Source organism: Cervus elaphus, chromosome 18, assembly GCF_910594005.1.
Source record: "Cervus elaphus chromosome 18, mCerEla1.1, whole genome shotgun sequence".
Taxonomy (NCBI): Eukaryota; Metazoa; Chordata; class Mammalia; order Artiodactyla; family Cervidae; genus Cervus; species Cervus elaphus.
Genome location: NC_057832.1, coordinates 56,730,277 through 56,742,639, shown reverse-complemented (window position 1 = coordinate 56,742,639; position 12,363 = coordinate 56,730,277). Strand labels below are relative to the sequence as shown.

The 12,363-nt window shown below is 41.9% G+C and overlaps 1 protein-coding gene across 1 annotated transcript in view; it reads left to right on the top strand.

Moving 5' to 3' along the window:
* COG5 (component of oligomeric golgi complex 5) overlaps positions 1–12,363 on the top strand; it is a 269,120-nt gene that overhangs the window by 240,915 nt on the left and 15,842 nt on the right. The window contains exon 19 of the mRNA XM_043871704.1: positions 5,272–5,348. Within this exon, the coding sequence (XP_043727639.1) occupies positions 5,272–5,348 (77 nt within the window). The remainder of the gene's footprint in view (positions 1–5,271; positions 5,349–12,363) is intronic.

Sequence of the window (12,363 nt, the reverse complement as noted above, 5' to 3'; positions counted from 1 at the left end):
AATCCTAACTACTCACTGGCACCATTACACAGGTGAAAGAGAAAATGTTTTCAGGGAGCCATCTGGTGGGTTCATGTTGAGGAACGTGCCCAGCGCATGGCCCCTTAGGAATCAGGTCATGGCATGAGGTGTTTTCCTCATGGTAATTAATTCCCTACTGTGGCCACATGGTCTCTGGGTTTACACTAATCACACAGCAGTCCTCAAGCACTAGGCTTGTCCAAGCCACTGGGGTTCTGCTGATTCAGAATCTCTCTGGGGACCTGTCCACACTGTCCTTTGAACCACACATTCCCCTCTGCTCCTCAGTTGTGTTTCTTTCCCAGAGAGAAGGATGCTGTTTTTTTAAAACATTAACATTTTATTTGTTTGTTTTTGGCTGTGCTGGGTCTTTGTTGCTGTACAGGCTTTTCTCTAGTTGTGGTGAGTGGGGGCTTCTCTCTAGTTGCTGTGCTTCTCATTGCGGTGGCTTCTCTTACTTCAGAGCACAGGCTATACAGCTTGTGGGCTCAAAAGTTGTGGCTCCCAGGCTCTAGAGCACAGAGTCAATAGTTGTGGCATGGGCTTAGTTGTTCCGCGGCATGTGGAATCTTCCCAGATCAGGAATAGAGCCTGTGTCTCCTGCATTGGCACACAAATCCTTTTTTTTTTTTTCATTTATTTTTATTAGTTGGAGGCTAATTACTTTACAATATTGTAGTGGTTTTTGTCATACATTGACATGAATCAGACATGGAGTTACATGTATTCCCCATCCCAAACCCCCCTCCCACCTCCCTCTCTACCCGATCCCTCTGGGTCTTCCCAGTGCACCAGGCCCGAGCACTTGTCTCATGCACCCAACCTGGGCTGGTGATCTGTTTCACCATAGATAATATACATGTTTCGATGCTGTTCTCTCAAAACATCCCACCCTCGCCTTCTCCCGCAGAGTCCAAAAGTCTGTTCTGTACATCTGTGTCTCTTTTTCTGTTTTGCATATAGGGTTATCATTACCATCTTTCTAAATTCCATATATATGTGTTAGTATACTGTAATGGTATTTATCTTTCTGGCTTACTTCACTCTGTATAGTGGGCTCCAGTTTCATCCATCTCATTAGAACTGATTCAAATGAATTCTTTTTATTGGCTGAGTAATATTCCATGGTGTATATGTACCACAGCTTCCTTATCCATTCGTCTGCTGATGGGCATCTAGGTTGCTTCCATGTCCTGGCTATAATAAACAGTGCTGCGATGAACATTGGGGTGCATGTGTCTCTTTCAGATCTGGTTTCCTCAGTGTGTATGCCCAGAAGTGGGATTGCTGGGTCATATGGCAGTTCTATTTCCAGTTTTTTAAGGAATCTCCACACTGTTCTCCATAGCAGCTGTACTGGTTTGCATTCCCACCAACAGTGTAAGAGGGTTCCCTTTTCTCCACACCCTCTCCAGCATTTATTGCTTGTAGACTTTTGGATAGCAGCCATCCTGACTGGCGTGTAATGGTACCTCATTGTGGTTTTGATTTGCATTTCTCTGATAATGAGTGATGTTGAGCATCTTTTCATGTGTTTGTTAGCCGTCTGTATGTCTTCTTTAGAGAAATGTCTGTTTAGTTCTTTGGCCCATTTTTTGATTGGGTCATTTACTTTTCTGGAATTGAGCTGCAGGAGTTGCTTGTATATTTTGGAGATTAATCCTTTGTCTGTTGCTTCATTTGCTATTATTTTCTCCCAATCTGAGGGCTGTCTTTTCACCTTACTTATAGTTTCCTTTGTTGTGCAAAGGCTTTTAAGTTTCATTAGGTCCCATTTGTGTATTTTTGCTTTTATTTCCAATATTCTGAGAGGTGGGTCATAGAGGATCCTGCTGTGATTTACATCAGAGAGTGTTTTGCCTATGTTCTCCTCTAGGAGTTTTATAGTTTCTGGTCTTACATTTAGATCTTTAATCCATTTTGAGTTTATTTTTGTGTATGGTGTTAGAAAGTGTTCTAGTTTCATTCTTTTACAAGTGGTTGACCAGTTTTCCCAGCACCACTTGTTAAAGAGGTTGTCTTTTTTCCATTGTATATCCTTGCCTCCTTTGTCAAAGATAAGGTGTCCATAGGTTCGTGGATTTATCTCTGGGCTTTCTATTCTGTTCCATTGATCTATATTTCTGTCTTTGTGCCAGTACCATGCTGTCTTGATGACTGTGGCTTTGCAGTATAGTCTGAAGTCAGGTAGGTTGATTCCTCCTGTTCCATTCTTCTTTCTCAAGATTGCTTTGGCTATTCGAGGTTTTTTGTATTTCCATACAAATTGTGAAATTATTTGTTCTAGTTCTGTGAAAAATACCTTTGGTAGCTTTATAGGGATTGCATTGAATCTATAGATTGCTTTGGGTAGCATAGCCATTTTGACAATATTGATTCTTCCAATCCATGAACACGGTACGTTTCTCCATCTGTTTGTGTCCTCTTTGATTTCTTTCATCAGTGTTTTATAGTTTTCTATGTATAGGTATTTTGTTTCTTTAGTTAGATATACTCCTAAGTATTTTAATCTTTTTGTTGCAATGGTGAATGGTATTGTTTCCTTAATTTCTCTTTCTGTTTTCTCATTGTTAGTGTATAGGAATGCAAGGGATTTCTGTGTGTTAATTTTATATCCTGCAACTTTACTATATTCTCTGATTAGCTCTAGTAATTTTCTGGTAGAGTCTTTAGGGTTTTCTATGTAGAGGATCATGTCATCTGCAAACAGCGAGAGTTTCACTTCTTCTTTTCCTATCTGGATTCCTTTTACTTCTTTTTCTGCTCTGATTGCGGCACACAAATTCTTAACCACCAAGCCACCAGGGAATTCCTAAAGAAGGATGACTTTTGACGTTAGCATTAAATTATTTACTCATTGGCACTCTGAGCAGTTTCTGTTTATTTCTGGTTCCCTTTAAATATCTCTCTCTCTCTTGCTTTTTGCCTGAAAATTATAAATTTAGGGGGAAAATCCGCAAATAATCAAGATCCTAATTCCTGTTGCCTTTTCTTCTGAACTGTGTCAGGGCAGGAATGCCCAGGAGTATCTGAAGATGCCCTGTGGTTAGCCAGATGTCTGCGGTGGGCATGAAGCAGCTATGTAATTAGTTAACCATGCCTGCTGCTAACTGTTTGTTGCCTCCAAACAGGAGAGCTGAAGAGAGGCAGTTGCAGGTGCTGTTTTGTATCACAGCTAATGGCAGAGTCATCTCCTCTAAAAGGAACACGCCTGCCCTTCAGAAGCATGGCCTTTATTGTTTAGTGGAACTCTGGCAGAAGAAGATGGTTTTTAGTACCCTAGGGGTCCTTCATGGATGAAAAATTTATGTTAAACGTTTAACATTTTGAAATGGTCGTATGGCATAGAAATCTCCTGCAGTCATCAGAGATGACACAGCCATTCGAGGTCATATTCTCATACTGTAATTTTCTCCTAGCTGTTTTATTTAACATTCAGTCCTGCTCAAGTGCTAAGGCAAAGGTTGTTTGCTGTAATCTTTGAAAATGATAAAGCCCACTGGGGTAACTGAAAAAAAATTGACAAAAATATTTCATAAAAATACTTTATATAATTTCAGTGTGTAATTAATCATTATAAATGCACATCCACAGAGAAACAGACAGGCATAGGTACATGTTAATCACATTTTTACTTTGTGCTCACTGTAAAATAAGTACTACCTTCTGTAGGAAACCAGAAACTCCTATCTAGTGAATAAACTAAATAGGTCCCAAGGAACAGCCCATCGCCCACTGTCTTCAAGAACATTGTCTTGAAACTGCTCTCTTTTGTAACGTTGGAAAGAATCTGACTTTTCTTCCTCAGATTTCTCTTTTTATTTACTTACTCTTTTGTGTTTTAGAAAGTTTGCTGACCATGTACAGTTTCCCTCAGGACATACAGTATACTCTGTCTCCTCTGTATGCTCAGAGAGAAATCCACCAGTCATGAGTCACCCTCAAGACCATCTGAAGAAAGGAAACTGCTTTGTAATTCTCCCCTGACACTCAGTTCACACAGTTGATTTCACACTTGTTGTTTCTCTTAATAATAATCAACATGTGTGTGTGTCTTTGTTTACACACAGAGATCTCTCATAAGCTAGATGAGTGAAGATTATAGTATTTAAATAAATATGTATCCTCTTCAATAAATTTGAGAGCTCCTCAGAGGTAAGACCATCTAATTCATCTTCTTATCCATGTCTAGTTTGGTGCCTGACAGTTAGCAGGGAGTAAAAAATGTTTCTCAAATGAGTGATTACGTCTCCATGGTCTTCCAATGGCAAGAAGATTAGAACAGTTTCTCAGAAAGATGGCCAGCAAGACAGATACCCCATTTTTCGTTCATATGTTTTTCTTGAAGAAAGATGTTGATTTACCAGGGAGCAGGCTTTTCTCAGAAATTTTCTAAACTATTCTTTACCAGGGCTCTGTTCATAGCAAGTATAGTGAAATGGCTTATCATCTGCCATATATGCAAAAACTTTGCATATGCACTTGGTAGATAAAGAACAGGTAAACTAAAACTCCAATTAATGACAAAATTTCCAGTCAAAGGAGGAAAATAAAGAGAAGTAGTAGTTCTGAATTCTTCAGTCAGGAAGCAAATTAATCCATTAACTAATAATTTAAAGGGGGGAAATTTTTTTTAAAAAATGATAGTAATTGCTGACACTTAATAAGCACTTACTATACGCTGTGCACATAATGCTTTGTGAAATTATCTATTTTGTTTGCATAATTTTATGATGGGTATTATCTGTTTTTGACAGATGCAGAACTTGGAACATAAAGAGGTTAAGCCCAGAGCCACACAACTAGTCACTGTAGATCAGAAACTGACACACATGTGCTGCCTCCAGAGTCAGTGCTTTTAATCACTTTTCACCAGCTTGGTGAAAACTGTCATCATTTCTGTTTAATAGAAAAAGACCTGTGATGCTAGCTTAAAGTACAGACACATAGGCAGTCTTGAAAACATTTCTTTTTCTTATTTTTCAATGGAGAAAAAAAATCTAAACCTCCTCATACACCACAAAAACTGCTTTTCTATTCTTGAAGGAATTATCTTATGACCTTTTTAGTAAATAAATGCAAAAGCTATCTAAGTTCTTGCCTTTTAATAAACTTGACATTCAAAACTGCCTTACAGTGCAGATCCAATTAAGTTTACTTCAAGCTACAACTTTCTGTGATCCAAGTGGGTCCCGAGTACACTTCAAGATTCTGATATAAAAAGCTGTGGGATATCTTTTAATATTTCAGATGGAGTTGGCTGTGGGTCCATTCTGCCGAAGAGTATCTGATTTGGGAAAGTCCTATCGAATGCTGAGGTCATTCAGGTGAGGCATAATTCTGTTATCACTGTTAATATAACCATACCCTGTTAGCAGATAAATCCTTTCTTATTCATGTTGATCTACATGAAATTGCTATTATTTAACCATTTTGTGATATACAACAAACAATGGCATTTTCATATGGTTCATCTTGAAAGTTATCCAAACCAGAAATTTATAATGTTATATGCAATAACGTGTGTGTGTGTGTGTGTGTGTGTGTTGCAATTTAGTTGCAGTTCACCAGACTGAGCTGTTAAATTTTTTATTATGCTCTTTCTAGGGTAATTTTTTAAATTCTCCATTCTTACAGAAATATATGGAATAACACCAGGCAGTTCATAACTATATAGACATCTTTTTCTGAAAATGTTATTAGTTCATTTATCATTTCCAACCCAGTCTACTTCTAAAAAGGTCATAGGTTGCATGCCATTAAAAAAACAAAAACAAACTATTAAATAGAGTATTTGAAGGACCGAGTTTAGTGTTGAAATGCAGAGAATGACTGTAAATGTAGTAGATACTTTAAGGTAACCATGGCTAATGCAATTGAGCACAAAATTTGGGAATTGAGCTTCCTAGAAATCAATTCAAAAATAAAAATGAGTTAATTCAAACCCATGATCTAAGAATGCATCAGTTTAACAGGAAAATCCTTTTTAGTGCTAAATGCTTAGGTAGACCTTTTACCAACTCAAATTTTAAGGACCATTGAATAGTTTAATGTCTAGGTCTTACGTATCAGATTTTAGAAAATAAAAAGAAGTTGTGCATATGGCTGTTTATTCAAGCCAGAGTTCCCAAACTTTTCACATCATGGCACACAGAAAACGTGTATGTACAAAAAAGATGACCAACCCTGAGAGCCAAGGGGATCAACGTAATAGTTACAACTTGTGACTGAAGCATGCCAGATGGGAAGCCTTGATGTCAGCTATCCATAATATCCTGAAGCATGATGTTTTTTAATATTTCTTTCTAAAGATAGGTGAGAGAGTCCAGGCATGTGACTGTCTATAAACTGACTCAGTACTAGAAACTAGAGTAATCAATAAGTAGTATGTTATTTAAAAGGTTGCTTCACTCTCTTATGTCACCCAAGATCTTCGTAGAAAATTCAGGTATAATAGCACTTGAGATATAATAAACCTAAGGTTGTTGATTGAAAGGGGAGGCTTATCCTTTACTTTACCTATGTGTACTTGGCAAAGATATTTTTAATGCTAACACAAGAGCCTGACTTGTATTTTTCTCAAATGCCTTATGTGTACAAAGTTGGATTTCAGAAAAAGTGGGGTCACAAGTGTTTCAGATACCTTCTTTGAATTAGCTCAAACCTTTTATAAGTATTTAAATATTTTGGAAGCCTTTGGGTTTGACACTACTAAATATGGACAAGTTAAGAGATTAAGAGGCACTGAGCTTACTGATCTTCCAGTTATCTCTATGTACCATTAAAAACAACCTTAATAAAACTCCTATAAAGAGGTGGTTGGATGGCATCACTGACTCAATGGACATGAGTTTAGGTAAACCCTGGGAGTTGGTGACAGACGGGGAGGCCTGGCATGCTGCAGTCCATGGGGTCACAAAGATGGACTTGAGTTTGGGTAAACTCTGGGAGTTGGTGATGGACAGGGAGGCCTGGCGTGCTGCAGTCCATGGGGTCACAAAGAGTCGGACACGACTGAGTGACTGAACTGAACTGAACTGAAAGTTACTTACTCTGAGTAAGATGGAAACACAGCATTCCCAGTTGGATGATAAAATGCTGCCCTGAGTCACAGAATCTTAGCATGCTAGAGGACATTAACCAACTACTCATTTTAAAAGGCCTGGGAAAAACCATGATTTGGAATTTGCTAGTTTAAGATTAGATAAATATTTTTGATAGTCCTGCCTCCCATATTCGGTTGTTTATTCCATGTGCATGTATTAAGACAGTGCTTATCTTCCCATGTGCTAATGCAAGACAACCTTTATCCAGGTGCTTGCTTTTTTTTTTTTTTTTTTTTTTTTAACTTTTTGGCCCTACTGCACAGCATGTGGGAACTTAATTTCCCAACCAGGGATCGAACCTGTGCACCCTACAATGGAAGTGCAGTCTTAGCTGCTGGGTCAGCAAGGAAGTCCCTATCCAAGTGCTTTTAAAGTTCTGTCACAGTATGGAGATACATGTTCTGAGGGTTTCACATAAGAACAGTTCTTTTTTAAGTCATTTAACATTTTCTGTCAACCCACCCCAGTTTCCACATGAGAAAAAGAATCTTTAAAGGAGTGTTTAAAGTTTGAATAGTAACACCTTCTAGTATCTACTTAGGGAATAAAAAATTAATGATTGATTAGTGTATAATTTTTTTAAATCCTGGGTTTTTTATAGCTACCTTCTGTCATGAGGCAGTGGTCAATCTAGATGTGTTTCAAAACTTCAACTCTGACTGACAGTAAGAGAGATTTTATGTTACCATCTAGCATATACTTGCATGCAAGCACCCTCAAAACCATGCACACAGACGTGTGCCGTGAGACAGAAATTACTCTTCCTTCGTGTGATAGTCTCTGGTTTCTTTTGCATTTGGTTATTTTAACCCATTTAATTGGTTTCATGATGCACTAATGTTTTGCATCCAGTGGTTTCTCACCCTTCTCTCAGGGCCCTCTATTCTTATACTTGAGCTGCTCCAGTGGTAGGGGCTGAGTTTTGTTCCTTTCTCCATCTATAAAGATGTGCGCCCTTTTCTCCTGGAATGCCGGTACCTGAGCTTCCTCCCACAGATTCCTCAGCTCCCAAGGCATTGGCACAGATATAATCAGAGTAGTTGAATCTTGCCTATGGAGCCTTCTCTGTATCTTTAATTCATTGAAAAATTCTAAAATGGACTTACCTACCAGTGTATTCCTACAGTTGTTGGCTTAAATCTCAACATTCAGAAAACTAAGATCATGGCATCTGGTCCCATCACTTCATGACAAATAGATGGGAAAAAAATGGAAACAGTGACAGACTTTATTTTGGGGGGCTCCAAAATCACCACAGATGGTGACTACAGCCATGAAATTAGAAGATGCTTGCTCCTTGGAAGAAAAGTTATGACCAACCTAGACAACATATTAAAAAGCAGAGACATTACTTTGCAAACAAAGGTCCATCTAATCAAAGCTATGGTTTTTCCAGTAGTCATGTATGGATGGCAGAGTTGGACTATAAAGAAAGCTGAGCACCAAAGAATTGATATTTTTGAACTGTGGTTTGGAGAAGACTCTTGAGAGTCCCTTGGACTGTAGGGAGATCAAACCAGTCCATCCTCAAGGAAATCAGCCCGGAATATTCATTGGAAGGACTGATGCTAAAGCTGAAGCTCCAATACTTTGGCCCCCTGATGCGAAGAACTGACTCCTTGGAAAAGACCCTGATGCTGGCAAAGATTGAAGGCAGGAGGAGAAGGGGACGACAGTTGCTAAGATGGTTGGATGGCATCTCTGACTCAATGGACATGAGTTTGAGTAAACTCCTGGAGTTGGGATGGACAGGGAAGCCTGGTGTGCTGCAGTCCATGGAGTCACAAAGAGTTGGACACAACCAAGCAAGTGAGCTGAACTGATTCCTACAGATATATTGAACCTACAGAAATCTTTTGGATTGATTCTAGTGCTTTCTCAGTTGTTTGAGCGGTTTGGACACCGTTTGATAAAGATTTTAGGATTAAGTGGATCAGGAAATAAAGTGAAAGCATAGTATACTCTGGGGTTCAAATCTAACCCTGGCTGGAAAGATTTTAGGACCTGTCTTTGGAGAAGAGAGATGCCAGTTCTGCTGCCTCTGCCTGTAAACGTGGTTGGGCAAGGCCCTGGCCCTGCCAGTTTCTCTGCAGTTTTCCTGAGAGGGGAGTTGACTTAGGACAGCATGCCCATGTGGAAGTCCCACAGAGGCCCTTCCTAGAGAGGAGTCAGTCAGTACAGAGTCGTCTTTATTCCAGTAACTCACTTCTAGGCCCTCCTCTTGCTTCCTGCAAAAACTTGTTAAGAGGTCCATCTCGTCTGCAGAATTTAGTCCTGAGCAGTTGCAGTGGCAGAGCCCACCCTTGTTCATCTTCTTGTCTGTGCTATGACAAGGAAAAGGCATCATCTAGTGGTCATTTCCATAATTGATCTGGACTATTGTTCCCGGACTGAAGGTTCTAAGTCATATCCGAACCAGCTCAGTGGCCATCAGTAGGAAACTGGCTAAAACAGGCCACATTCATTGGATCAAATATATGCAGCCAATTAAAAATTTATACTGTTAGTTAATGTCCAAGAAAAAGAAAAATACTTCCTGATGTATCACAAAATGAAAAAACAGGCTACTCACCAGTATATACAATAGGCATCGCTACTGTTTTAAAAATAATGGTCTGTGGCTTTGGAGAGGAGAAGTCAAGGATGAGCATCAAAATATTACCTTTGGAGAGTAGCATTGTTTCTAGTGGTTTTTTTAATAAGAAATTTCTTAAATTTTTCAAATTTTTTGCTTTGGTTCTTGTATATTTGTAGTTAGAAGTGTCAACAAATATATTTAAAAATTCCTCTTACAGTATTTCTCCCATTTAAAAATAACAAGTGAGCCTAAAAATAACGTAAAATATACTAAAATATTATATAGTAGGGGGTTGGGGGGCAAGAAAGACAGCCAGACACCCACAAGAGGGGCAGCAGGCGCAGTGCCAGGGAGGGTGACAGAGCCGGGCGGGGCGCTGCCAGTCTGGACCTCAGGTGCAGCCTTCCCTCCCCCTCCCCAGACGCCCTCGCCTTGGCAAGCACCCCCTTCCCCCATCAGGCCGCCATCTGCCTCAGGGCGTCCTCCTTGATGGTGATATTAGTGGACTCTTTAATTAGGCCGGCCAGCTTCTTGCATGCATTTACATTTTCCTGTCTACGTTAGAGTTTCTCAGGCAGCAGCAATCTTTTACCCCAGAGAGAAGGCTGCCTCAGAAAGCTGCTGACATTAGGGACGTGCCCCTGGGTATTTGTGTTGTAGCTGCGCACAGGACACATGAGCCCCCATCTCCGTCCATCCCTCTGCAGCATGGTGTGTCCCCCAAGTGGCGTTCATGCGGGAGGTTACCTTCCCTCCTCCTGGCCAGGGGCCTGTCCGTGCAGATCAGTAAAGACCCTGCCTTCTAGCAGGCCCCGGCGCCCCCACTCCCCAGGGAACAGCCTGGTCCCTGAATACATCCACAGCCCGCTCTGCTGAAAGCCTCCTCAGGTTTAATGAAAAAGCAGTGAGAGCTGTCAGGAGATAGGGGCTGTTCTGATGGGTCTGTTAGCACGCGGGGCGCTGGAGAAGGGAGACCGTCAGTAACTCTGATGGTGTAGCGTTCACGTCAGCTGTCTTCAGCTGGAGTGGTGGTGGGGGGTTCCCATAGCTACAGTTTACCTCCCTGATCACCTGATGCTTGAGATTCAGAGCAAGGCCTGGCCTGTGAGTCTACAGACCCGAGGGTGGCTGTCTCCACAGCCTCCAGGATGAGCGCTCCCAGCCCCAGGACCCCAGATGGGCTCTGTTCCTCCTTTCCACTTAGGCCACGCTCTGCAGTCACGATTTCCACATGGTTTCTGGGTTCTTAATTCCAAGTTTCTAATGTCAGCCTTGGAGCCAGAAGGCAGCCACACCTGGGGCTTCGTTTGCTTTGCTGTCTGCCAGTACTTCAGCAGTGCCGGGAGCTCCCGGGTGAACATGCAGGGCTGGACGTTTCATTTTTGTCGTCTTCATTCTAGCAGTCGTTGTTTCGTCGTTATTGTATGTTAGCCTGTGCTGAGCGTTGTCCTGGGATTTTCTCCTTCCATCTTCAGGACGACAGTTGAGAGTTGGGGGCTCATTCAGTTCTGAGAGGTCAGTTTTCAGACTCCACGTGTGAGAGCTGTGAGCTATGGGGCTGCATTTGAGACTCCCGGCCTGCCTGACCGCACCGCCCATGCTCACAGCCACCATGCCCCACGTCTTATTCCAGAAGTTCTCGTTCGTTCTCACGGGGACGGTCCTGGATGTGAAACATCCGGGAAAACACATCCAGGAAAACATGGGAAAGTGTTACAGACCATCTAGACTCCCCACTCTGGCCGTGCCCTCCTGATCTGAAATCCCCTGTCTCCCTGACTTCCGCCGCAGACAGCCTGCCAGGAGATGCCTCAGGAGCCTTGAACCATGTGTGCACTTTTATTCCTAGAGAATGTCTGAAATCCCTGCCTCCTTTCCACCCTAGTCCCCTGGGACAGACAACCTTGGCCTCCAAGACAGGAACCTGGGGGGCCTCTCACCTCTCTGCTCTGAGCCCTGACTCACCCCCAGGCGTCAGCCTCCTGCTTTGTTCTCTCCTGGGACACACGCGGCCCCTCCAGCCACCATATGTGGATCTCTTCCCGTCTCCGAAACCCCCACCATGTCCAGTGCAGGGAGAAGGCCTGTGTCTTCCCCGCCGCCTCATTTCTCTGCTGATTCCGGATCTCAGGAGTCTGGCCTCCTTCCTGGCCCCTCACCAAAAGCAGCTTTGGAGTGGGGGTAGCGGCAGGCAGCACGCAGCACAGACCACCTCGGACACTGGCTGTGGACAGGCCAACAGGAGGACGTGGGTCTTACTCCACTTCAGAACTGGCCTTAACAGAAGACTGACAGCTACACAGATCCCTTAAATGTGGAGATCTCTACTAGAAGCATAATTAATTTTTCTAATTAACCTGATGCTTGATTAATTAAGACTACTAGCTGCCTTTGAAGTTTAACCTTGAAAGCACTGCTATTTGGAGTGTTTTTTCTCAGAATGATTTTGTGGCATCGGGCTCTCTGCATTCTGTGACACCTTGATTTGTTTCCGTTTGTTCCTTGTGTCACCTCAGACGGTGATGCATTTCTTGAACTCTCTGGTATTTCAGATCCCACCTGCAGTCAGGGAGGATGGGGCTTTTCATGCTCTGTTCTTTCAGCTTCTTAAAACAAGCACCAGAAACAAAATGTCTGCGGTCAGTGTTTACAGGTAAT